This window comes from Rhinolophus sinicus, chromosome 2 (assembly GCF_057876585.1).
Source record: "Rhinolophus sinicus isolate RSI-liver-muscle chromosome 2, RSI-T2T, whole genome shotgun sequence".
In the NCBI taxonomy this organism is placed as follows: domain Eukaryota; kingdom Metazoa; phylum Chordata; class Mammalia; order Chiroptera; family Rhinolophidae; genus Rhinolophus; species Rhinolophus sinicus.
In genome coordinates this window covers 160750340-160777339 of record NC_142502.1, presented here as the reverse complement: position 1 = coordinate 160777339, position 27000 = coordinate 160750340, and the positions used below count along the sequence as shown (strand labels likewise).

Below are 27000 nucleotides of genomic sequence, written 5' to 3'. Positions count from 1 at the left end.
ATTGTACACCCATATCTTCAGTAAGTTGAAATCAGTTATTTCAAAAGAGGTTCCTGTGGGACTCTTTAAACTACTTTAATAGATTATCATCTCCAGAATTGTCTATAATTGATGTGACATATATAATCTGTAGGGCATTATGTAACTATTATGCCATAATCATCAGTGTCAAAGACCTTTTATAAAAATTGACAATACTATTCTGGTAATTTACCAATGTCTCCAGATTCTTAAATACTGTTCTACAAAACAGAATTTTACCGTGGTTTCCTTAATGAAATGATCTTTTCTATTATAATGTGAGACATTGCAAATGTATACTGTATTTCGCCATGTATAATGCGCACATTTTTGCCCAAATTTGTGAGGGAAAAATAAGGTTGCACATTATACATGGGTAGTACTAATTCCACATTTATATAAATGTTTTCAGTTCTTTTACTTATGTTTGTGAGTTAAAATTGTAACTCTAGAAATCAATAACAATATCTGTATGCAAAATAATACCCTGGAATACGATAATAGGTTTTGTTGAACTTACAATGAACTTGCAACAAAAGCAAATTCAGCCCACGATTCAACGGAAGGAAACGAAGAGCGAAGAGTGACGTATTGTTGTCCACAGAGTAAGTGACTCTGACTTGATAAGACAGATGATGCCGACTTTATTACCACAGGGTGAACAGCGTGACATTTCTCTTCGTACACTTTAGACGGGAGGTAGCAATCTAGCTGATATTTTTACAAAAATTATTGGAAAATCCTTTGGAAAATGAAAACAAAAGATATTTTTTCCCTGAAAGCTTGGGCCAAAAACATGGGTGCGCATTATACATGGGAGCACGTTATACATGGCAAAATACGGTAATTTATCATTCTTTACACATTAGGTCATAGTAACTGAACAAGTCTATGTACTCTCTAAGATATTCTCACTCAGAATTACGATGGTAACATTGTGACAGTTTCATTTCAGACCTATACATGAATTACTTGAAGATCAATCAGAATTTAGTATGTAAAATCAGTCATTTAGTATGTAACCCATTTATATACAATCTATATACATTTCATCCCTAAAAATATGTAATATATGTGTCTGTAGTTATCAGCATTCTTTCTCTACACGGTTCAAGAACATGAATTCCTAGTGTGTAACCCTGTTCTTCTTAGTGTAAATGTTGTGTCGGTTGAGCATCTTTTCTATACGGACTTTAAATATCAGCTACTCTCTAACCTTAAAGATGTCATTTCTCAATGCATATACTTTATCTAGTAACATTTACTTTTAATTTTATAAGTAAACTGAGTGGAAATTGGCAAATAGCCAACTAATTTTTAAAAACATTACCAGAGGTTTGTCTGGTGCGCTATGTTCTAGGTTTTTTCATTTTTCACTCTCAGTAAAATCACTGAGTGCTCTGTATCCGTGGTCTTCATCATCTAACATGTGTCCGCCATCCTCTGTACGTGACTCAGACCCCCCCATGTGGACATGTGCCCATAATTATGGGCGTTTAAATGATGATGAAAGCATTCTTACCCAATTCTGCATGAGGCTTTGCTTCAGGTGCACCCATCACTCCTTTATCTGTTATTTACAGTCAGTAATCACCCAAATGTTTTGTTTTCATTGAATCCTTCATCAAATGTAAGCAAAAAATTTTTAACTGACCTATTTTTCTGTCTAGAACAAAGGAAACCGTCGTACTAGTCTCCATAACTTTATGAATTATTATTATCTACATTTTTGGACTGGCTTAGTCATAATTTCCAAGTAGCACATGTCCCCCTGCAAATTGGAATAGCATTCAAGGCCTGCATGGATCCAAGTGGTACCAATGGAGTCTTAATGGTTTACAAGACTTCAGATGCACTATCAGGAGAGAAACACGTGTCATACTTATTTCAAACCTTCCAAGCCATCATGTACATCTGGGGCTTAAGTTCCACTGTCATAGCAACGTTCTTTCCTATCTGCTAATGAAATGATCCCTAACTTTAAAAACCACTATTCCTAGGATGACAAGAACTGGGATAAATGCATAGAGAATCAGAAAGTCGGCTGTGAACCTGGATGTTGCACCCGGGCAGATTCTCTCAATGAATTGAGTTCCTTGATTGAAGGCACACATTGGATTAGCCGTCACAGAACCATTTGAGCTGCCTGCCAGGGAAAAGATCGACAATGTCAGATTTGGTAAATACTAGTTGATTAAATCACATCCCGGGTAGTTTAATCAGCAAGTATTTACTAAATGGCCACCAAGTTCTTAGCACCTGCTAAGTACCCTTCTTCATGGAAGATACAGGACACTTGCGAGAGCCTGGAATTCATAATTAGATGAAGCAACAGTCAGTGTTCTGGGCCTTGGCTTCATTTGAAGATGGAATCGGGTTTGTTTCTAGTCTGGGTATGTATTCGTTACCACAGTACAGATAAACAGCATCATCACTTAGCACTGACTATCTTAAGGTTACTGCTGTTGTCACTGAAAGAGATTTAAAACAACTACTCAAGTCTATCCTGTCCTTTAGTTGTCTTCACAGAGTGGACTGGGATTTCCAATGGCCATGAGGACCTTGTTATGCTCCCACTACCATTTCATGGGATCGGGGAACAGACTTTTGCTAAAAGTGGCTTTACTCAACTATATACTGTGTACATTTTGGGAACAAGAAGCCACTGCAACCTGCTTCAGCCTGTTCAGTAGGTGTAGGAACCGATTTTATCCAAAATATACTGGAATTTACCTCAGTGTACATAGATCTGCCATTTTCTAATAATGTCAGAGTGGCCTGAAGCTATTGACCTTTCACAGGTGACTAACCTGACCACTGCTATTTTCTTTTATTTTAAAAATTAGAGGAATGTTGGCCTTTAATTTCAAAATGAGGTTTTAAATCTATTTATTGTAAGATATGGCTTTTATTGAAAAAACACATTTCCCTCAGGAAATTGCTTCATCAGAGTAATATGTAGAAACAATATTCCAAAATAAAAAGACTTACCACAAGTGAAATTCCGTCCATAGAACTCATTGACTATAAGAATCTCACAGCAATATTTTTGGAATGTAAAGTAAGTGAAGATTTTAAAAGGAATGGGCATTTCTTCTATGTTTCTTAAGAAAAAGAGAAAGAGATGAAATTTAGTAGGTTCTGGTAATAGTCCTACCAAATGAAAAGTAACCCTTATTTTATTTTTCCCAACATGAATATGGTTTTTCATCACTCATTATAAAAATTGTGCTTTCTATAAAAAAATTTCAAACAATACTGAAAAGTATAAAGATATACCACTGTCCAGAAATAACTATTGTTAACATTTTGGTGACATATATGACATGTGTATATGTGTGCTTGTAAGATTTTACATAAATGGAATTATAACCTCTTTAGGATCTTTCCTACCCCACTGGTTTTTAAACAAACATATGTCTTAGACGTCCTTCCAAGTCAATAAGCATAGCACTCCATCATTTTTTATCACAGCTTGGTGGTTGATATTATAGTAAAAACCTTGATTTAACAATCCCTTGATGATGAATTGGTGTCTAATTTTTTTGGTAAGTGCCATTGATATAAAAATAAAACACACACCTAACACATCACATTAGAGGAAGATATTTGTGGTTAAACAGAGATTTTAAGGCGCTAGTGTATGAAATGAGAACTACAATGCAAGCGGAATGGATGGAGAGAGGAAACAGACATTCGCTGTGAAAATGAACTGTCTGCTCTTCAGCCTGTTTCAGGAGAAACTTCATGCTGACCTTGTGGCCTTCTTGGTCCACTCTGTAGCTTCTATCAATCAACATATATGTATTAAATTCTTTTTATTTGCAAAGCACTAGTTCTAGGTGCTTGAGGAATTCAAAAGAAGTATCCTACCCCTAAAGAACTAACAATGTGGTTGGGGACACAGAAGCTATACCCTTAAGATACACAATGGGGAATGATGTGTGACTAGAAAGTATTAGAAACCAGTACCATATGTCCATGGCATTCTTGTATTTAGTATATATGATTTCAGTTATTCCCAAGTGACCTCCAAACGCCACGATTTTCAGTTCTTGGCCATTTTCTAAGGCACAAAATTGAATTAGCCATATTGAGAGGCTGCGAACCGGAAAGGATAGGTAGGAATCTGGGGAGAATGTAAGGGTAAAGGACGGACACTCTAGGAGGGCAGACTGGAGGGCACAGATATGCCGAGGCCTGAGCATGGGACCAAATGGACTTAGAAAGGCTGAAGCAGCGGATCTGAAGTGGGAGCCGTAGTAGGGGAGTTTGGACTGGTAGCCAGGAACCATCTGTTTCAGGGCCTTGCAGTGGATTGACAGTGAAGGATCATGAGCGAGATCATGATGAAATCCGTGTTTTAAGAAAATGTGGCCTCAGCAAGTAGGATGGACCAGAATAAGGACAGATTAAGAACAGCAAAGAGGAAGCAGGCTACAGCAGAAGTTCAAGTGTGAGATGACAAAGGCGCGGAACATGACGATGGCTGCGAGAGGATGGCTGCCCAGCGGACTGGAGTTTTCCTCCTTGAGGTCGGAACGGTGCCATCATCTTGTACTGCACCACACCAGGCGAAACACAAAGTCCAATCTCCACATGCATTTGTGATTTGCCATCAGAGAAGAAAACCAACAGGATGTGGTGACTGATCCGTGCGTCGGTCGTCCAGGCAGCCAGAGTCGTCATTCACTTACTCGCTCAATTCAACAAGTATTTTTTGCAAACCTAATTAAATGGGTTCAAAGCCTCGGGGTGGCCACTGAGAAGAACTGTAATGCGAATGAGACACAGCTGCTGCCCTGAAGAGGTTGGCAATCTATTAAAAGAAGACTGCAACAGGAGGCGCGTGAGATGGGCTATGAGACAACAAAGGGAGAAACAAAGGGAGAGCTCATCCAGCCAAGGGAATGGTGGGCAGGCTTCGTGCAGGTGACAGAGGGAGACAAATGGGTCAGTGAAAGACACAGGAGGAGAACCGGCTATGTCATAGAAATCCTTGGAATACTTTCAAGAGGGAGGAGCCCTAGATTAAATATGTTGACATGGGACTGTCCACATTACACTGCTAACTGGGAAAATAAAAGCATATATATTTTACTTCTTCAAAATAGTACAATTTCATTTTTATTAAAAATTATATAAACATCTGGCAAGATATACAACAAAATTTAATTCTGGGTTGTGATACGTTAGGTATCTTTCACTTTCTTCCTCATACATTTCTGTATGGTGTGCATTCCACACATCCCCAAGAACTTGTATGATTTTGTAAGCAGAAAGAATAGTGAATTCTTTTATCGTGCAGGCTCTTGTCGTTAAAGGAGGAGGCAGCCGAAAGCACAAATCTGCAGGGAGGTAGTCAGAGAAGATGATGATTTGAGGGAAACATATAAACTTAATGACAAGGAGGTTGATGTGGCCTCCAGAAGCAGAGATAATTTAGTGATGAGAGTTAGAATCCAGGTGAAACGTCGGGATGTTGAGATTTTGCAAAGCAGCCAACAGCATTTGTTAATGTTGGCCTCTGCCTCTCTTTTAAGAATTAATGCCCTTTTCCTATGGACCAAATACATGAAATATTGCCAGATTGATTGGAACCCATAAGGATTGAAATATGAAAGAGGGGTCGCCTGCTGCCCAAGGTTGGGTCTATCACTTGCTGGCTTGATTCCGTGCCCTTGGGGTGATTTAATTTGTGGACTTTTTCCATAGCTGCCAACAATCACTTAAAACACCATAGACAAATACAATATAATGGTGTCTTTGTAAAAGAAAAAAAATCTCGACTGATCAAAACCCAGCTCACTTCACTTTCTAGAACTCACTACAGCTTATTAATTGTTTTCACACTGATTATCTCACTTGCTCCTCATGATCCCTTGAGGCAGGCTCTCCATTTCATAAATGAGGGAACTAATTTAGATAGAAAAGTGACTGGCCAGTGGTCACACGGCAGCCAAGTGATAGAGGAAGTCTCTGACTCCAGAGTCAGTCCTCTCTCCAGGGAGCCAGGTGCATCCTGGGACAATCTTCACAGTGGTGGGACTGGAGCTAAGTCTGAGCTTAGTTTTCTCACCTTGCTCTGAGAGTTAAATAACTAAACATACAAATATAATTACATACAGTAAATGCTCAATAGCTTTTTTCTTTATTTGATTTTTAAATCAAAGAAACAGAGCCCTGTTCACATTTCCTCAGGGACCCATAGTTTACTTACTAGACCCCACTCACATCGTCTGCCTGGGATCATTTTACCCTTCTAAAATTTTCCCCCCTTCTTGCTACTACTTTCATATATGTATATATTTTTTATTTATGCTATTCTTATTTTTATATTTTTAATATAAAATATTTCTTTTATATTGTATATGCTACATTTTATTTATATATCTTTTTCTTGGTTATAAAATGATGCTGGTCAATTATAGAAAATTCACAAAAATATAGGAAAATATGAAGAAAAAATATATATCATCCAGAGCTACTGTTAACATTTGGTGTGTGTCCTTCTAGTCCTGATACTTTCTTCAACAGTCTTTTATCGTGCAGGCTCTTTTCTTACTGGACTATTCTTACTTCCTAAAAGTAACCGGGAATTTCAAAGTGGAATAGAGACTCAACAGTGCAGGGGCAGAAATGACCTAAATGCATGCTATTTAGCTTGTAATATAGGCTGTGGGTTTTTCTGGAGGATGGATTGGTTTTTCCTCCTGTTGTTATAATGGCTTATTACACGTGAATCTTATTGATAACTTGCCTAACTTGTCATTTCCTGATTCTCAGTGTGAAGACATATTTTTGAACAAATGGCGAACAGTTTAAGGTCTAAGCACTAATGAATAGCAAGCACTGTAAATACTCCAGATTATAAGGTGGTACCTTTAACCAGTGTCATGTAGCTCTCCCCTGGAATTCCTTAATAACCATCATGATCAGGCGATCAATAAAAACAAATCAGACCAGCCTAAATCCTTTGACTCATCATGACTTACCTGACAAATCCAGACCCCACAAGCACCCCAGCAATGCAGAGCAGAGCCACTACACTGTTGACCACATTTGGGTTTTGGACCATTCCAAGTAGCACAAGAGTTAGAAATTCACCAATTAAGTGGGGGGCCAAGACAGCAGCAGAGAAATATCCAAATCTGGCAACCTCAGGGTATAAGCCCAGAGTCCTAGAAAAACATAAGGTCTTTAGTTTCTCTCCAAAGGTTATCATTTCAGAAAAATATTACCACACTTGCCTTCTGTGAATGAGTCCATGGTGGTTAGTGGGAGGGAAGATGGGGGAAGAGTTTGCAGGGCAAATCAATTTCCCATTTGAAAGGGCTTGTGGGTACAGAGCCAATATTTGAGACCACTTATTACTGCAAATTGTTTCTGTCAGCCACCTTTTCCCTTCTACGGCTCTTTCAGCTCTCCTAGGAAAATATTAACGCTTAACAATGGTCAGAACTAACTGCAGTACTTAGGGTTGTTGAACTCTCCAGACTTCTCCATAAATAACTGCAATTCTATCCCCACTGGTCCTACCCAAGCTGACCTACTACCCTAAGGCTAAGGGCTCACCCGACCTGCCTCTCAGCCCCTCCCTCCCTGAACCTCATCCCTATTATGTGGGGTTATTGATAGTGTGAAAACCCTTCACTGCTTTCGTCTTCCATCAGATTAGCCCTTCCCAGGCCTACTCCATTCCATGCTTGTCTTTTATTCTACTAACCCTTTCTACCGATTTGACCTTTATTTTCTTCTAAACTACCCTATATCCATGTCCCTTAACTCTTACATTCCTTTCACCAAATAACATTTCCCTAGTGATCGCATGCCCTCAACAACCATTAGCCATGGCTGCTCTTCCTTCCATTTATAGAGTAAGAAAAAGGAGTTGGCTTCTCCTGTATCCACCCTTCCCTACCACTCTTCAAGACCATCTGCCTTTCCTCTTCCACAAATCAAGGATATTTATACCACCTTCATTAAATGGTTGCAAGGATTACATGAATTAGTACATTTAAAGCTCTTAGTGCCTGACATAAAGCAAGTGCTCAATATGTGTTAGCCATTATTATTATTATTATTATTATTATTTTCCTTAGCATAATATTTGTGCTTCCTTACTATACTAATCTTACACTTCCTTGAATTAAAGTCATCTGGAGATTTGTTTATGTCCACAATCCATTTTCTGAAACACTTTAGGGCCAGATTTTTTTGGAATGTGGCAATTTACAGATTTGGGAAAGGTTTTCCATGGCATAGGCCATACTTGCTGCAGTGGGATCCGAGACTCCACCTGTCATCAAACATGTTAATAGTTTTGCTAAACAGGAATATTGATGTGGGAAAAGTACTAAAAACCTCCTGGCTCTCTGCCCTGGAGCTCTCCCTCTATAGGGCCCACTGGCCTTCTGGGACCCACCCAGGTGGCCTGGCCCAGGAGGACTGAACACCTGTGAACACCCTCTTACCAGTAGCTCACGCTGCTGAAAATCATGGTAGCAATGACGCTGAAGGGGAGGACATGTAGCACGTAGGCCAGCAGCATCTGCCACTTCTGGTACAGGCCATCTTGGCTCTCCTGGTCACTGACAGCTCGCAGCACAGGAACTGGGCACGGAAGGCAGGTTTCACAACAGTTGGTCACCTCAGAGCCGAGGAAGGGAGGGCTAGCCCAAGCTGAACAAGGTCTGTCGGGGCTGCATGCTAAGGACCAGCTGGGGCTTCCAAGTCATGGAAAGAGGGGGCCTTCCATCCCCAGAACTATAAATACCCCCCAACCCAGAAATCTACACTCCCTGAGTTACACAATACAGTTGCAAAAGTTGTTAGAATTTATTTCCTTCTCCCTAAAGTGGGGGGAGGGATATCACCAATTCAAGAACACACATGCGAAAGGGGCACGAATGAGTGACAGGAGGCACTCTGTCCTCATTTTGTGGAGGGTCTTGGCACAGAGCATCAGGCAACTAGGTACTGCTTCTGGGCTCCCACTGAGTTTGAAAATTAGATGCCGACTCTCCTAAAATAGGCTCCAAGAAGAATGTACCAGTACAAAGTTGGCCAGGTATCAGCCCCATGGACTGTGCATTCTAATGGCCAAAACAGGATATCAGGCCTGATCTTCCAATAAACCTTTCCAAACCCTGCCTGTCAGCACCTCATAACTTCCTGTTCCCCTGGATCCTTAGAGGCCCTCAGAGAGATCCACCTGGTGAGCTAATTCACATGAAGGGTGAGTAGCTCCGTAGTTACCTTTCCCCAGAGAAATAATCTGAGGAGCGCCAGGTTGAGCTCAGAGAAATACCCTGATAATGGTGGAGATTTGCAAGTGATGGCTGGAGAAGGGAGATATTCAGGGAGCGAGGAGGCTCCCCCCTCCACCCTGCCCCCTGGGGCACACCTCCCAGGCATGGCACTTACACAGATTCACAGCGTTGAGCATGCCTGTGTATGGCATGGCGCCCACAACCTGGTACAGGAGACCCACGCGGTCCTGGAAAGCACCCTTTAGCACATCGTTCTGGACCCGTAGGAGGAAGAAAATGATGAACAAACCCATGATCAGATTCTGAACCAGTCGCATGACCACTGCCAGCTTATTTCTCATTAAGTTTTTCGTCACTCTCCTGAAAGACAACCCTGTTTTAATTCCTTCTCTTGTATTGGTGGATGTCTAAGCACCTGTAATGGAATGAGGCTCTTACCTCAAGAGAACACATAGTTTAGCAAGAGCTCCAGGGGAATCCTTGGTTTTGAAAGGAACCATCGGCAATGTTTTCAGGTGTTTTGTTCTTTCAATATTCTCCAAGATTTTGTGATAAACTGCTGATTCTTTGTAGGCAGATTCAATCATCTGGACTCTCTTGTAGGTTTCCATTTCCCGTTCTTTGCTTTGGGTATCCACTGATGTCAGGTCCACTAAATTTGTTCCCCAAAAGAAATATCCCACGTGTTTTTACATGAAGAAATCAAGCATATACACAATGGCTAATAACATATGTTTCGTTATTGGTTTAGGAGTACTAAGCATAATACCTCATCCCATGAAATAATACCTGTTGTTAACGCCCACCTATAAAATCAGAGTATTTTAAAGCTACAAGCAGGGCCACAGGGATCCCACTGGGACTGTCTGGGAGAATTCAGAAGCTCAGCTAATTTTTCTCTGACAAAGTAGGGGTGCCCCAATTTAACAGAGATCCCCATCTCATTCTGATAGGTGATCGATCTATGCCAAGTTAATTGACTGGCCAAATTAATTCCTTGAAGAGGGAACACACCAAAAACAAAAGCAAAAATAAAACTCACTCGTGCTGTTGTCATCCAAGCAGAAATCTGAGATGATACATTTTTTTAAAAAACATTTATGATGATGAATGTGAAAGAAAAACTTACTATAAAAATCAAAAGGGTTTGAATGTTCAGGACAAGGGTAACTGCAGCCATTGAAGAAATCAAGCATTTCCACTGGTGTCCCGCAAAAAACCAGCTCCCCGAAGCTCAGTATGGCGATTTTGTCAAAGAGCTGATTAGACAACAGATGGTATTAGTGTATAATCAGGTCACCACATCCTTATGGAAGAAAAGTTTCCAAGCAGTCAGTCCTTTGATGATCTCAGCCATGTATCAGTATTCTTACTTCATCCATTGGAGACACTCGAAATGCATCCCTATTCTTTTCAGACTGGGTTGCCTCTATGCATTCAGTCTGCACCCAGAATCACATCTGGGGTCGAGGAGAACGACTACAGCTGATCAATGACCTGGGTTTGAATCCCAGCTGTGCCACTCAGTGAGTCACCTTGGACAAACTTTATTTTATTTTTTAAATCTCAGATCCTCATCTATAAAAGACAATAAATAATAGCTCCCGAAAAGGATCCGGGAAGGATAAAGTGAGATTTTTGTGAGGTAACTGACATAATTTAGTGGAAAAACACAGCCTTTGAAACCCACTGAACTGTGAATGCCAATTCCAGCTTCTTATTAACTGTGTGACCTTAACTCAATTTTGTATCATTTCTACCATGTCTCCCCGAAAATAAGACCTAGCTGGACCATCAGCTCTAATGCATCTTTTGGAGCAAAAATTAATATAAGACCCAGTCTTATTTTAATATAAGACCAGGTATAATATAATATAATATAATATAATATAATATAATATAATATAATATAATATAATATAATATAATATAATATACTGTAATATAATACCAGGTCTTATATTAATTTTTGCTCCAAAGGACGCATTAGAGCTGATGGTCCGGCTAGGTCTTATTTCCGGGAAACACAGTAAGTCTCACTCTTCTCTATAATGTGAAAATACTGATCTCCACCTAACAGGACAGGTGTGCGGGTTACATGAGCTAGTGCTGACGGAAGTAAGCTTCCATCCTTTACCCATATCGGGAGCTCCTGGCTCCAACTGCTCTGGTTGCTGAGTACTAATCTCTACCCCGTGATTCTCATCTCAACACACACAGGTACCACCCTTGAGGAATCGGGCAGGAAAGAACAAGAGAGGTCCCCCTCTCACCTGGAAGAGCTCAGAGCGGGGCTGGTGAATGGTGAGAATCACAATGCGGTCCCTGCGAGCCAGCTCTGCTAGCAGGACGACGATCTGATTCGCCGTCATGCAGTCCAGGCCGGTGGTTGGTTCGTCAAACAGCATGATGGCTGCCGGCAAAGAAGGGGCAGACTTCAGAGTCCCCACTGAGCCTGGGCTCTGTGCTCTAAACTCAGAAATTTGAACGTCCCTAATTTGAGCTGTTTTACCCCATCCAAATGGCACAGTGAGAAGTCCCTGCATGTAGCTGTCTTTCAGCCCGAGCCCAGGAGAATGAGCCTGACTTCCCAGCTCTGGAGCACATTCCAGGCACATTCCTCCAGGGAGCAGGGCAGCAACAGCCAAATGAGTCCTGTCACATGGCAGGATGGACTATTTGGGCTCCGTCCAGGGGACCCTGAGGGAACAAGGGCTGGCAGGCTGGCACCGAGTTGTTCCTAAAAGGCTGCGAGGAGGCTGGTTCAAATGACACAACCTCATTTCATGTCATCAACACCAACAGGGTCTTTGCACTGCAAACATCTTGGACGCATGAAGCAAAATATGAGGTGGGCAGCTGCTTGGGTTCTTTAGCAGGTATAACTGTAGCTTATTCCTACCCCAAAAAGCGGCAAAGGCTTTTGAGAACATCTCTCTTACTTGCCTTCCAGTGACCAGCCACCATGTGGAGAGCAGGCAATTTTGGTCTTCCCCATTTCTCTCCCTCCCGTCTCCTCAACCCCATGAAGAAAGTATCCAGAGGCAATATGTCCTCTTCCAGGTGCTTATAGTGGTGATGTTTCCCCAGGGGGTGGGGAAAATGACCAATCCAGGCAGGGGAGCCAGCTGACAGGTTACCCATCTTGATAGCCCCTTCCTTCAAAATATGCACTTTTAAGTCCCACTTTAATCGCTCCCATTTCATAAATACTTCTAGTCACATCAGAACTCACTGGCTTTCCACAGCAGACACAGTGGTACTGCTCTAGTAAGAAGTGAGGATGGATAGGGCAGGCCCCCAAAATCAGGGGCGACCGTAATTGAACATGAAAACACAAATGCAGTGTTTCCAAGTCCAGGAGCTGTTTTGTACTTGGGGGACAGAAGAGCATCAGGAACGACATAGTATTTCCCAAGAAACTGGGTCCTGAGTTTGAAAATCCTCAGTGACTTCAGTTCCGAACAAACCCTTTTCACAATGGAGACTATAGAGAAAGGGCCTAGTGTATCTGCAGACACAGGGGTCCCACTTACTGGGATCCTGGAGGAGCTGGGCTGCGATGGAGACCCGGCGCCGCTCGCCATTGGAGATTCCCCCAAAGGTGTGGCTGCCAATCAGTTGGTCTGCCACGTGGCTCAGACTCAGCTCCGCCATGACTGCCTCCACCTGGAGGAGACACAAAGTGCAGGAAGGCTGGTCACTGACGGGTGGCCATTCCAATTCACGGCCTGAGGGTGCCATGGGACAGGAAGCACACTTCCCTTGCATGCACACCTATTACAATAAAATCCAATTCGGTTCAAATCACAACATCATACATGTGGCTGACGAAAAGAAATAATATGAATTGCTTTAAAAAATCCTTAGAGCAACAAAATCTACTTATATCTACTTCGGGGAAATTCCCCCAGAAACAGTGGAGACTTTACTGGACTCCTATTTTCAGATGCTGCAGTTAGTCCAGCCCAGACCGAAAAATCCCCCAAAGACATAGTTACAATATAGCTTGTTCTTTTCATTTTTTGGTTTTTGAATCTTCATTATAATAAATGTTTCATATGTTTTTAAAAATACAATTTGGCATGAAATAAACCTGATTTCCCTTGTATACCCAAATAAATCCTGGAGTCCCCCCCCATGGTCCAATATCAGTGTGGTTTTACATCAAAGAAATATAATCCAGCTATCAAAAGTAATTAAAAAATAATGCCAATCTTTACTGAATCTCTTTAAGGACCTTAAAGAGGACTCAGTTTATAACCTACAGCCACACTTCTTTCCCCCCCAATTCTCCACATGCTACTTATCTTATACCCTGCAGCTCCTCGAAACCCCTCCTTACTCTTCATTCTCAACTCCTCTACAACAATAACAACTAAAAAAGTTCTTTACTGACTCTCTTATCAAGAAGGTTGGTCTTTTTCATTCCTCTCCTTCTTCCTCCGCTTATCCCCTCTCCAGACACCCTTCAGTGATCTATTTCTGGCCCTTCCCTTACCGAGGACCCCATCTCTGCAGAAGCCCTTGGGAAAGCAGATAGAAAGGGACTAAGGAGAGTTTTGTAGACATATGGTAATGAGTTTTGTTCCCATGCACCTCTAATGCGATGCTTACTTTTATAATAAAAAAAAGAAACAAAACACTGCATTTAAAAAAATTCACAACAACAAACAAGATTGGCGTAAAAGAGGGGCTGATAATATGAAACAAAGTTACAGAGGACACAGGGGTTGGGATCAAAGGCATAGAGGAAGCTTTGACCAAAAGGAGAGACACATCTGAAACAGATATAAAGAAATAATGAGAAGGTTAAACCTGCATAAATAAACCAGTATGATTTGTTTTGGAAAAAAGAAGGCTTTCCTCTTGCCATCAGAGAAGAGGGATCAGGGAGTTGAGCTCTCTTGACGTGGCCGGGTTTATGCCCTCACCATGCAGGGCAGACTCCTGAGCATCCCTTTCGTCTGCTCTGCAACAGCAAGACAGGAGTAAAGCTTGCCCCTCCTGGCTCAGAAGGGATGCTCACAGAAGACATTTACTGCATCTGTTTCAGATGTCTCTCATCCTGGCAGGAAGCCTCTCCCATGTTTTGCAAACACTATTGGGAATGGAATTCAGAGTTTTAAAAGGGACCATGAGGACCATTGGGATCCACTGGGATCACCAGCTTTCTCTATGCTATGTCCTCACATAAACTGATAGATTTACAACTCCAGGAGAGGTGCGTTATTGTTCTACTTACTGTAGAGGAGAAAACAGACCCTCAGAGAAGTCCATAACTTGCCCAAGGTCATGTCATTTCAAATGGCAGAGCTGGGATTGAGAGCAGGACCGTCTGTTCTGTCAAGTGGTCCACGCAGTACAAGGTTTAGCCAACAGCCCAGCAGACACAGCTCGCCCATGTCGACCATGGCCTATGTTCAGGTTCCTCAGGGGACAAAAGCACATCTGCTGTACTCTGGCCTCAATTATCACCAGCACTTCCATCTCAATTACTTTGCAGGATTTTATACCCTGTGAACTGGATTTGCTCAGAAAATACTCTCAAGCAGGCAGAACTTTTGCAGGACATTTAGGGGCTGCCGGTGTCAGGGAGAGGGAACATTCACCAGGGAGAGAAATTTGCCATCAATTCATTACAAGGTACCTGTGACTTACTGTACTGAATATTTATGCAACTATGTGCATTTTCTGGGGAAAGAGCGCAGTAACTTTGTCAGATTCTCTCAGTGGGGTATTTGACATAAAAGTGTCAGTAATTCAGAAGAATCTGTGCATGACTACATTTCTCCCACCCAAATAGCAATCCGATCATCTCCGACCCATTTTAGAGAGGAATACTAAGGCAAGCAGAGTCAGCCTGCAGAGGGGCTCACTTCTCACTCACTGTCAGTGCCGCTAAATCAAGTGTGTATGCACGTGCCTCACCCTGAGCTGACCTCTGACCTCCATCTTCTCAGACCACAGTGGGACTCAGCAGACGCTGGGGACTTACGGGGGAAGACGGAGCTTGAGGGCCTCGGTTACTGTCCCGGCTCTGCCATTTCCCGTTTGATCTGAATCTCCTTGGGTGTCAGGAGAAAATGCCTCCCTTTCAGGGATGACACCAGAATGAAATGAGATACTATGTGTGAACAGGTCCTGCCTGATGCCAGCCAGATATGAGAGCCCAGATATGACCTGGTAGAATAGCAACCTTGCAATGCCTTCTAAGCAGTCTTAAGTAACCTCCAGGGAGGAAACAGGTTTAGGCATCACTCCGCAGGGCCATGGTCCTTCTTGAGGGCCAGGGCCGTTGCTAAGGTGCCTCTGGAGTGAAAGCTGTACTCCATGATTGTCTAGGACTCTCAGACATAGTCCCATCCTGTAAGCCCTGCCTAAGAGTCCAGGGCAGGGACAAGATGAGAAACTCTCTGGGGACAGGCTCAGCCGTGCCTGATAAAAATGGGGTAACTTGCTACATCATTTGCCGACATGAAGGATTCTCTTGGAGGCTCAGTGGCATTAAAGAAAGGCCATCCTTGGAGCCTGAACTCTACATGTAATTTGTGTGCCCAGGAGGAAGCTCGCTGAGGCTTCAGGGTGGTGAAGCATCTGAGGCAGATGTCACAGGTCTCCTCTAGCAGCCCTGAGAGCCCATTTCCCAGGGAATTGTGCCTGTTTTGCACGGCACATCTACCTGTCCTTGGTTCTCTGTGCATTCTCAGTCCAGGCCTTCACAGTCCAGACAGAAATGAGGCAATGTTTCCAGGTAAGGTCCCTGTGGGTTTACCTGTGGCTACTTCCAAATTGGGTGCATTTAAAGAAACAGATCGGAATCTAGACAGAGGTGACCATTCAATAGTTCCTTCCTTTGCTACTTTAATCCAGTTCATATGAGGCACATTCAGGATGCCTCAAAGAAAGCTGAGAAAAGTCTCAACAAGGCTGCAGGGTAAAGCACAGGGGGGAAATGAACCCTATCTGTTCAAACACAGTGTTCCTAGGACAGCGCCAGCCAACAGAAATACAAGCCACACGTAGAATTTAAATATTTTAGTAGCCACATTTTAGACAGCAAAAAGAAACAGGCAAAATTAATTTTCATAATCTAACAACCCAATATGGCCAACATATTATTTCAACCTATACTCAATATTTTTTTAATTATTAATGAAATATTTCACATGCTATTTTTTCAGACGAAGTTTCTAAAATCCGGTATGTATTTTACACTCACAGCACATCTCCGTTAGGGCCAGTCACATTTCAAGTGTTCCAAGCCACACGTGACTAGTCAGTGTCACACTGGACAGCGCAGGTCTAGACTCTAACGGAGTGAATAGTGAATAGAGAGGAATGCACAAGGGGAGGGAAGGAGAGGTGGGAAGCCACTGGGGGGTGATGTCCTGGTGCCCCTGCTCGGAGGCCAGGGCCACTGTGAGGCCAGGCGGTACCCACCTTCTTGTGGATGAAGCCCGGGGAGCCGCCGCGGATGGCCAGCAGCGCAGTGTAGCCCAGCGTCTCGCGCACCGTGAGGTTGCCCAGCAGAGTGTCGCTCTGCGGGAGAGGGAGGCGTCAGCGTTGTCCCACACCCCGGCTGCAGCGAGCTGGGGCCGGGGACGTGCCCACCTGCAGGACGTAGGAGAAGCAGTCCTGGAACTGGTCCCTGCGCAGCGCCTGGCCGTTCACGCACACCTCCCCGAGCAACGTCCCCGTGCGCCACAGCCTCCCGGACATGGCGTCCAGCAGCGTGGTTTTCCCCGAGCCTGGGGGCGAGAAGAGAAGTTCCTGGAGAAGGCCTTCCATGATGCATCACAGGAACTTCCCAAGACTCTCAGTGAACCCTCGGTCTAGCTCTGACTTGTTCTCTGTAGCCTCGTGGGTCAAATTGTCATGGCAGAAATGAGTCTTTCCGGCTTTCCCCCCAAGTGAAAGGGGTTACAAGCCATTTCTCTCACCTGGGTCAGGGCTGGAGGGGCTTTGTCTACCTGATTATTTGATTTTAATGCTGTCTTGGGTTGAAAAAGAAAATAGTGGATCAGAATAAAAGGAAAACCAGGGCTCTTGGAAACGTTTGATCCTAGGACATCTGAATTTCTTTGGGGGGCCCGTTGGTATAGTCTGGTAGTTCCTGAAAGTAGAGGACACCACCTAGAGTCTTGCTAATCAGGTGTGGCCTGGGGACCAGCAGGAAGAGCATCACCTGAGAGCTTGTTAGAGGTGCAGAATCTCAGGCCCTGGCCCACAGCTACTGAATCAGATTCTGCTTTTTTAACAAGATCCCTGGGTAATTTCTATGCATAAGAATTTGAAAAGCACTAGCTTAGCGAGTCCTTTGGTAAAACCGCATTGGCCTCAGCCAGCACTAACAGCCTTGAGTATAACCCAGCTGGTTGTCGCTAAGAACTTTCCCACAGAGGAGTTGTGGTGAGCTAACTCCCTGGCGCTGAGGTGACCAGATGCTACTATTTCCCCTGGTTTACTTCTTCTAGGGTTAGAGATTAGGTGATGCCTTTAGGCATCTCCTGTTCATATTGGACATAAGTTTACACAGGCCTAGAAAGTAACGGAGACAGGAACAGGTGTCACCAGGCCTGCCCTATCCAAGGCTGCGAAAAAGTTAGAATTCATAACAGAGGAAAGGGGCAGGGGGTTCTGAACTGTCTGAAAAGCTACCAAGAGACTTCTACTGAGGATGTGATGACTTGTGCAAGACCAAAGAGAAGACCTTTTGCTCAAATATTTTAAGAAACTGCTTGTTGCTACGAGGGGTACAAACATGAAAAAGCCACACTCCTGTAGCAGTTGTCTTCTTTTCCATCCCAGGACTGACAAAGCTCAGAATTAGCCCCAGGGTGTTAAGGTAGAGGTCAGCATGGAGAAGAGATAAGAGCAAAGAAACAAAATATGACTTCATTGGGGTTATCTTTCAAAATGTGCCCTGAAATTTCCCAGTCTTACTACTAGGATTTGTGTGTGGCTTTCTAACTAGAAGCCTCCTCCCCTCCTGGCCTTACATTTTTGGGATCCAATCTCAGCTCCAACAGAAGCTCCAAGTATCCTGTAGCCTGGATTCCAGTCTCATCACTACATCAAAACTGGCCTCCCTACAGTCATTGATGCTACTTCCTTGTTGCCAAATACGATAGGCATTTCTCTGTATGTCATTTAACCTCTCAGCAGCATTCGACAGTGTCACTTGCTCTTCTCTATAAATGGCTGCTTCCTCTCAGCCTCCTGAGGGTGACATTCAGGGATCTCTCCTGGGCCTCTTGCTTTTCTCATGTCACACATTCTCACTGAGCAGCAGTGAGCACAACTACCTAGCCAGCATGCGAGGGAGCCACCTTACAAGTAGATTCTCCAGTCCTGCCAAAGCCTTCAGATGAATGCAGCCCCAGCTTACTTCTGACTACAACCTCATGACAGACCCAGACAGAATTACTTGACTAAGTCATTTCCAAATTCATGACTCACAGAAACCCTGAGATATAATAAATGATTTTTGTTGTTTTAAGCCATACTTAATTTGAGGGTACTTTTTACATGGAAATAGATAGCTAATACTCTTTTCTGAATATGTGTCAAATATTTATTAACTCATTAATGAAGGTACCAACAGGGTGAGAAAGTTCATTCATATATACTATGTATAGGCAGTGGAGATTAGAAGGTTAGAATAAGTTGCAAAGTTAGACATAAAAAATAGTTAATGCCTTAGGATATGACACCAAAGGTGCAGGTGACAAAAGAAAACATACATAAATTGGACTTCATGAAAATTAAAAATTTGGGGCACCAAAACACATTATCCTTAGTGTAAAAAGGCAACCCACATAACGGGAGAAAATATTTGCCAACCATATTACCTGATAAGGGAGTAATATCCTGAATGTATAGAGAACTTCTAAAACTCAACAATAAAAAAACAAACAACCTGATTCAAGACTGAGCAAAGGACTTGAATCGGCACTTCTCCAAAAATGATATATGAGAGAGATCCAAGATGGTGGAGTAGATAAACACTGTGCCTATGTCCTCCCATGACCACAACTAAATTATAGAACAATCAACCCAGAGAACCATCTGAAGTCTAGCCAAACAGAAGTCCTATGATTAAAAATATAAAAAAGCCATGTCCAGACTGGTAGGAGGGGCAGAAACACAGACTGCGCCCAAACCTCCATGTGGCAGTTAAGAATCAGGAGGGATACCTCAGCCATGGAGGTTCCCGCTGAGGAGTGAGGGACCCCACACCAGGCTCCCCAGCCCGGAGTACTGGTGCAAGGAAGAAGAGCCCCCACAGCATCTGGCTGTGAAAAATAGTGGGGATTCTGACCATTGGGGATGAAAGGCTACAGGAAACTCAGATGTCCTCTTAAACAGTCCACACACAGACTTGCTCACAGGCAGTCACCTTGGTCTCCGGCAGAAGGACAGTGACTTGGGAGGGGTCAGAGACATATGGGGGCAGACTGAGTTATGTGGCTTCAGGGGGAGGATTGGAGGACAGTTGGCATTTTCCCCTGTGTGAGGTCCTCCTCCTGTGCAGCCTAGTGGGCAGGTACCATCCTTCCTGTGTTGAGCCTACCACCAAATGGCCAAATCTGAATCTGATTGGCCTGATGAACTCTGCTGCTCCACCCTGCTGATTCACTGGGACACTGCCCCACCCAACCATCCCAAGCCAGGAGGCACTTTCTCCAAGAGCAGCCAACCCCACCTGCGTTGCACTCTTTCTTGGAAAACTATCAGAGTCTGACAGGCTTCCAGCGGGCAGCAACTAGCCTTAGTGTGCTCTGAGACTTTTGTTGAGTAGCTTCAGGCTCAGCACTGGCACCAAACCAGAATTTACATTAACCTGATGACCACGACTCTTCCCGCTCTAGTGACTTCCCAAGATCCTGTCTCACCCAACTTGCATACCGCACGAGGCTTTATCAGCAGCTGAACCTTAAGGGAGCTGGCAGGTAGCAGCAGGTCTCAGGGTGTCCTGAGCTATCCCAGGCCTTGGTACTATTGGCAGATGTCCTGAGTTCATAGCGTGGCCTTTACCATGTGCCACGAGGGTTAGAAAAGGCAGCAAACAACAATGGATCACTTTGTAGATCTTACCAGGTAGTCGCTGAGCAGTCACAGGCAGTGGGAGAACTGGTCCTGCACCAGAGCCCCTTCCAAGAGGTCCAAGACCCAACGTATTTGGAGGTTAGCTACAGACCACAGCAGAACACTGCCTAGTTAACCCCACAAGTGACACACGCAAAGGATGGTCTCAACAGGCACCAGAGTCCACTGGGGTGAATTCCACTCAGTAGGGTAAGCCCCCTGCACAGTAGCGCATAAGCTGTGGACATGGCCAAACCCCACAGCCAATCAGCCTCAGAATCAATCCCACCCACTGACATGCCAATAGCAACCAAGACTCAATTACAGCAGGAGAACACACAAACCCCTCCTACAAGGAACACTCCTGGAGCACCCATGTAGGTGACCAGTGAGACTGTGTCGCTGGTCCTCACAAGGCACTTACTACATAGAGCCACCAGCCAAGACTGAGAGACATAGCAGATCTACCTAATATGTAGCAACAAACACAGAGAAGCAGCCAAAATGAGGAAACAAAGAAATATATCGCAAATGAAAAAACAGGAGAAAACTCCAGAAAAAGAACTAAATGAAATGGAGGCAAGCAACCTACCAGATACAGAGTTCAAAACAATGGTTATAAAGATGCCCAAGGAACTTAGTGAGAACTTCAACAAAGAGATAGCAAGCATAAAAAAAGGACATAGAAACCATAAAAAAGAACCAGTCAGAAGTAAAGAATACAGTAACTGAAATGAAAAATGCACTAGAAGGAATCACCAGCAGACTAGATAAAGCAGGGGATCAAATAGTGATTTGGATGACAGTGTAGCAGAAAACACCTAATAAGAATAGCAAAAAGAAAAAAGAACCCAAAAAAATGAGGAAAGTTTAAGAGACCCCCTGGGACAACATCAAGCATAACAACATTGGCATCATAGGGGTACCAGAAGGAGAAGAGAGAAAGCAAGGGATTGAGAACCTATTTGGAGAAATAATGACTGAAAACTTTTCTAACCTGGTGAAGGAAATAGACATACAAGTACAGGAAGCTCAGAGAGTTACAAACAGGATGAACCCAAACAGGCCCAAACCTAGATCCATTATAATTGAAATGGCAAAGGTTAAAGACAAAGAGGGAATCCTAAAAGCAGCAAGACAAAGGCAACTAGTAACTTATAAGGGAACTCCCATAAGATTGTCAGCTGATGTCTCAACAGAAACTTTGCAGGCCAGAAGGGAGTGGCACAAAATATTCAGCATGATGAAAAACAAGGACCTACAACCAAGACTACTCTACCCAGCAAGGCTATTTAAAATTGAAGAACAGATAAAAATCTTCCCAGACAAGTAAAAGCTAAAGGAGTCCATCACCACCAAACCAGTACTACAAGGAATGTTAGAGGGACTTCTTTAAGATGAAAAAAATATATATATCAAAATTATGAATAATAAAATGGCAACAGCTACATATCTATCAACAATTACTTTCAATGAAAATGGATTAAATGTTCCAATCACAAGACATAGGAGGGCTGAATGGATAAGAAAACAAAACCCTCACATATGCTGCCTACAAGAGACTGACTTCAGATTGAAAGACACACACCGAGAAAAAGTAAAGGGATGGAAAAAGATATTTCATGAAAATGAAAACAAACAAACAAAAAAGATGGGGTAGTAATACTTATACCAGACAAAATATACTTTAAAACAAATGCTATAAGAAGAGACAAAGAAGGACCCAGTAATCCCACTCCAGGGTATTTATCCGAAGAAACCCAAAACACTACTTAGAAGGGACATATGCATCCTTATGTGCATTGTAGCATTGTTTACAATGGCCAAGATGTAGAGGCCGCCTCGGTGTCCATCAATGGATGAATTGATAAAGAGGAGGTGGTACATATATACAAGGGAATATTGCTCGGTCATGGGAGGGAATGGGTTCTTGCCATCTGCGGGAACATGGATGGTCCTGGAGGGTATTGTGCTGAGTGGAGTATATCAGACAGAGAAAGACAGATGCAATGTGATTGCATTTATATGTGGAATCTACAGAACAAAATTAACAAACAAAACAGAAATAAATTCATAGATGCAGAGAACATATTGATGATTGCCAGATGGGAGGGTAGTTGGGGGTATTGGTGAAAAAAGTTGAAGGGATTAAGAAGCACAAATTGGTTGTTACAAAGTCATTATGGAGAGGTAGGGTATAGCATAAGGAATATAGTCAATAATATTGTAATAACCATGCATAGTGTCAGATGATACTAGATTTGTTGGGGTGATAGATGAGAGGGGCTTGGGGGGACAGGGTGAAAAAGGTGAAGGGATTAAGGTGTACAAATTGGTAGTTACAAAATAGTCATGAGGATGTAAAGTAAAGCATAAGGAATATAGTCAATAATATGGTAATAACTATATATAGTGCCAGGTGGGTACTAGACTAGTCAGGGGTATTACTTGTTAAATTATGCAAATGTGTAACTACTATGCTGTACACCGGAAATTAAAATAAATAAAATTGAATGTCAAAAATATAAAAATATTTCAATAGTATGACCGAATATATATATATACACACACATATACCTCAATGGCCAATAAGCATTATATATATAATAAGCATTCATATATATATATATGTATATATATATATGTACATACATATTTATATGTGTGTGTGTGTATATATATATATCAATGGCCAATAAGCATATGAAAAGGTGCTCAAGCTCTCACACCCATTAGGATGGTTACTATAAAAAAACAACAACAAAGGAAAACAGAAAATAACAAGTGTTGGTGAGGATGAGGAGAAATTAAAACCCTTGTGCACTGTTGGTGAGAATATAAAATGGTACAGCCACTGTGGAAAATATTATGATGTTTCCTCAAAAATTTAAAAATAGAATTACCGTGATATTTGTGTACTCTTGTTCGTAGCAGTATTATTTGCAATAGCCAAAATGTGGAAACAACCCAGGTGTCCATTAACGGATTAATGGATAAGCAAAATATGGTATCATATATACAATGGAAGATTATTCAGCCTTAAAAAGGAAGGAAGTTCTAGCACATGTTACAACATAGATGAACCTTAAGGACATTATGCCACTTAGCCAATCCCAAAAGGACAAACACTGTATGATTTCACTTACATGAGTTACCTAGAGTAGTCAGATTATAGAGCTAAAAGAGGAATGGTGGTTTACAGGGGTTGAAGGGACGAGAGAAAGAGGAGTGAGTTTAACAGGTACAGAGTTTCAGTTTTACAAGATGAAAAAAGAGTTTTGGGGATGCGTGATGGTGATAGTTGCACAACAACGTGAATCTATTTAATACCACTGAACTACGCACTTAGAAATGGTTAAGATGGTAAATTTTATGTTTGTTTTACTACAATAAAAAAAAAGAAAAACAAAAAAGGTTAATGTCGTACAGGGCAATAAAACCCTGACCTTTGGGGTTATCTTTCCTAAAAGGACAGAAATCGTTTGTAACTAAATAGTGTGCTGCGAGGGAACATGCAACCCAGAGTGTCGGTCCTCATCAATAGCAAATAATGAGTCCAATAAAGTTACCTTTCCCTGGAGTGTTGGGTGACCTTAGGCAGGCTTGCATTCTCCACCATTCTCTAGTGAGACTTTGAACACCTTACGTCATCTTTTGCCTCACAAAAAAAAGATTTGATAAGCAATGCCGTCCTAGATAAGACACTAATGAAATAATGCCATTTTATGAAATGCTAAGAATAATTCATATAATTGATTTACCCTTTGATTCAACAAATATTTATGAAGCACCCGCTGTATGTAGCCAGCCCTGTTCTAATTGTTGAGGACACAGCAGGAAAATTAAAAATTAAAAAAAAGACAAAGTTCCTGCTCTCCTGGAACTTGCAGTCTACTGTGAATTCATGTCCAGTATAAAAGGATGGACATTGTCATCAAACCATGATTAGGTATCATCAGAAACAACCATGAGCTCCCAGATCGAGGGCCCCCACCTACTGCCCTGCTGAGATGTGCATGAAGCATGACACTGGCCTGTGGGACACACTTCTGAGAAGATGGGTTCAATTCCTTGTTGTGGGCTTGCTCCATGCCACCCTTTTTTATCCTATACAAGGAAGGCAACAAGTAACAAATTATTATAGGGATAACTCAGCCGTTGTTCTTTTTAAGGAAGTACGTTATAATTATCAAAAGGGAAGTTAGAATGGTCCTGGCTGTTACGATACATGCAGATAGTTATAAGTGGTTAAAAAGTGGAAATAGGAACTGACAGGAAATCTCAGGAACATGTAAAAGTTTTAGTCAGTGAATTTCTTTTCATTGAACCTTCACACTACTGTTGCCCTCCAGTCGTCCAGCTGCTGTAGCAGGGGAGCGGCGGTGGATTTAACTCCCTGGGCTGAAAGGGGCCGATCATGCTTCACTTTCATCACAGACTTAACATTATCCAGCTCTATTAAAAAAGATTAATGGAAGTGGAGAGTGGTAGTACATGTCAACAATCCACAAACAAGAACTCAATCAAGAGGCTCCTGTGAAGCCAATTTGTCAGAATCTTAACCTCAAAATGTGCAGGATAACCTAGTGTAGTGGACACTGTGATATGTCACACAGAGCCCCTCAGGGCCAGTGCAACCCCACCCACCCATCCACCCCGCTGAGGATTCACAGCTGTGGCCCTCACAGGGCATTGCCTTCAGCCACAAGGAGCTGGCTCACGGGAGGCCACACCCTCCCAGGACAATCACTGGTTGATCCAGGGACACAAAGACACACTGAATTCGGCTCAAGTGTAGTTATCCCAGGAAAGAGGAGGAGAAGGATGAGGTGGGGAATGGACTCATAGATAGCCTCAGTGGAATCGCTAATATCTAATTCCTTTTTTTTAAAAAAAAGAGGATCTGGTATACGATATGATGTTAAGATTTATAAAGCCAGGGGTGGCTGGTCAGCTCAGTTGGTTAGAATGTGGTGCTGGTAGCACCAGGGTTGCTGGTTCGATCCCCCCATGGGCCACTGGGAGATGTGCCCTCTTTACAAAAAAAAAAAAAAAGATTTATAAAGCCAGATGTTAATACATGAACATTCTTTATTTTCATTCTCTATTCTTGCCTATATGATTGAAATACATCATGATTTAAAGAAGGACCAATGAATGGGGGAATAAATGGGCATCACCGAGTTTATTTCCTTTTCCTATCTCTAGGCAAGGTACGGCTCAGAGAAATTGTGTTTCCTGAGCACCCCGATACACCAGGCACTGTGCTAGGTGCTTTCCATATTTTGAAACATGAATTAGCTTACACGTTAGGCAGGACTTTATTCTTTTTCAAGGATCTTTTTAAAGATTTCACGTTAATACCAGGTCCCTTTCGTAGTCTGACATGTCATTAGATTTCATTCTAATGTCAAACTTGCGGCCTTCTTGCTACAACTTAAATCTGTTTCCTCAGTGGGGTGTTCAAATCAAGTCACAGCCTTTTCTGAATGCTTATTGAGAATTTAGAAAACTCCTTCCCAAGTTTACCTGAGCTCCCTAAGATGCACATGATCTGCCCGCTCTCAATGTACAAGGAGACATCTTTGAGGATCTGCCTGTTCCACTGCTGCCGGCAGGATGTGATGTTCCACCAGGGCCCGACACGATGGCTTTAAAGGAAACCCCAAGAGGAAAAAGGCAGTGTGAGGTCTTGGAAGGGGCCACACCCTTGTCCCCCAACGACCCCGCTTGTCTTCAGACATGTTCCTCAGTGTTTCAGCCTCAGGGTCCTCCACTGTAGACCGTGGCAGGAAGTGACAGAAGAAGATCTCTAATGTAAAGCACCTGGCCTGGCAGCTGCTCTGAGTGCCAGCTCTCTTTGGCTGGCAGGGAGATGGCACATAGGACACTGCTTATTCCTTAGGTCCAGCCTACATTCCTTCACCTGGCTTCATTACACCTCGTGTTGCAAGCACCCCCATTCCCCAAGCCCTCTCCATCCATATAAAGCGGGCTGTACACAAGGGGGGCACAACGGGAGGGGCCAGCACAACTGCCGTGTTTGGCATGGCTTCCAGGTCCAGCCACGGGCAGGAGGAGGCGCCATTCACCGTTGCTCTTCATGTCCTACTGGCAGCCCTTTTCTCTCCTCTCTGCACCTGGATCCACTAAAGAAGAAGTGAAAGCCCCCATACATGCCCCCCCCCCCCAGTGAGGAAAGTCAGCAGAAAGGGGGAAAGGCCCAGTCCTCTCAGAACATGCCCCACCTGACCACAGGTCAAAGCTCCCAGCGGGCGGAAGAGGCATAGCTTACCTGACACTGTAGGAGGCATGGAGAACACCCAGGCTGTGTCGAGGCTTTGAAGCAGCTGCAGGAACCTCCTCTGGCGAGAACTGGGAGCCTCTATTTATTTGAAGTCCTGAGGACCCCACAGGGGCCCAAAATGGGTGTTCCTTCATGGTCAACAAGCAGCAAAGGCTGGTGAATTTTCTGGCCTGAGTCTGCCTGGAGTGGCCTCAGCTGAGAAGGCAGCCACAGATTGCTTGCCAACTCCTCACCTGGTCCCGGAGTCCCTCCTTAGGCCTTCTCAGCAGCAGGATGGGGTTTGGTCGCAAAAGCCATTATCTGATGTAC

The 27000-nt window shown here is 43.1% G+C and overlaps 1 protein-coding gene across 2 annotated transcripts; it reads right to left on the bottom strand.

Moving 5' to 3' along the window:
• Positions 1-645: 645 nt before the first annotated feature.
• Positions 646-26998, bottom strand: ABCG5 (ATP binding cassette subfamily G member 5). 2 transcript variants are annotated; one of them, XM_019748630.3, is made up of 13 exons: positions 26680-26998; positions 25914-26035; positions 16908-17044; positions 16737-16835; positions 12830-12962; positions 11567-11706; positions 10423-10552; positions 9732-9945; positions 9448-9653; positions 8496-8634; positions 7017-7202; positions 3013-3125; positions 646-2167 (listed from the first exon to the last, which is right to left on the bottom strand). In XM_019748630.3, the coding sequence occupies exons 1-13, from the start codon at positions 26823-26825 to the stop codon at positions 1974-1976; spliced, it is 1959 nt and encodes a 652-aa protein (XP_019604189.3). In that variant the 5' UTR covers positions 26826-26998; the 3' UTR covers positions 646-1973. The 2 variants fall into 2 exon arrangements, with proteins under 2 accessions (XP_019604189.3, XP_019604190.3); XM_019748631.3 differs by lacking the exons at positions 646-2167; positions 3013-3125 and adding an exon at positions 5135-5369 and having other exon boundaries at positions 26680-26967.
• Positions 26999-27000: the final 2 nt, after the last annotated feature.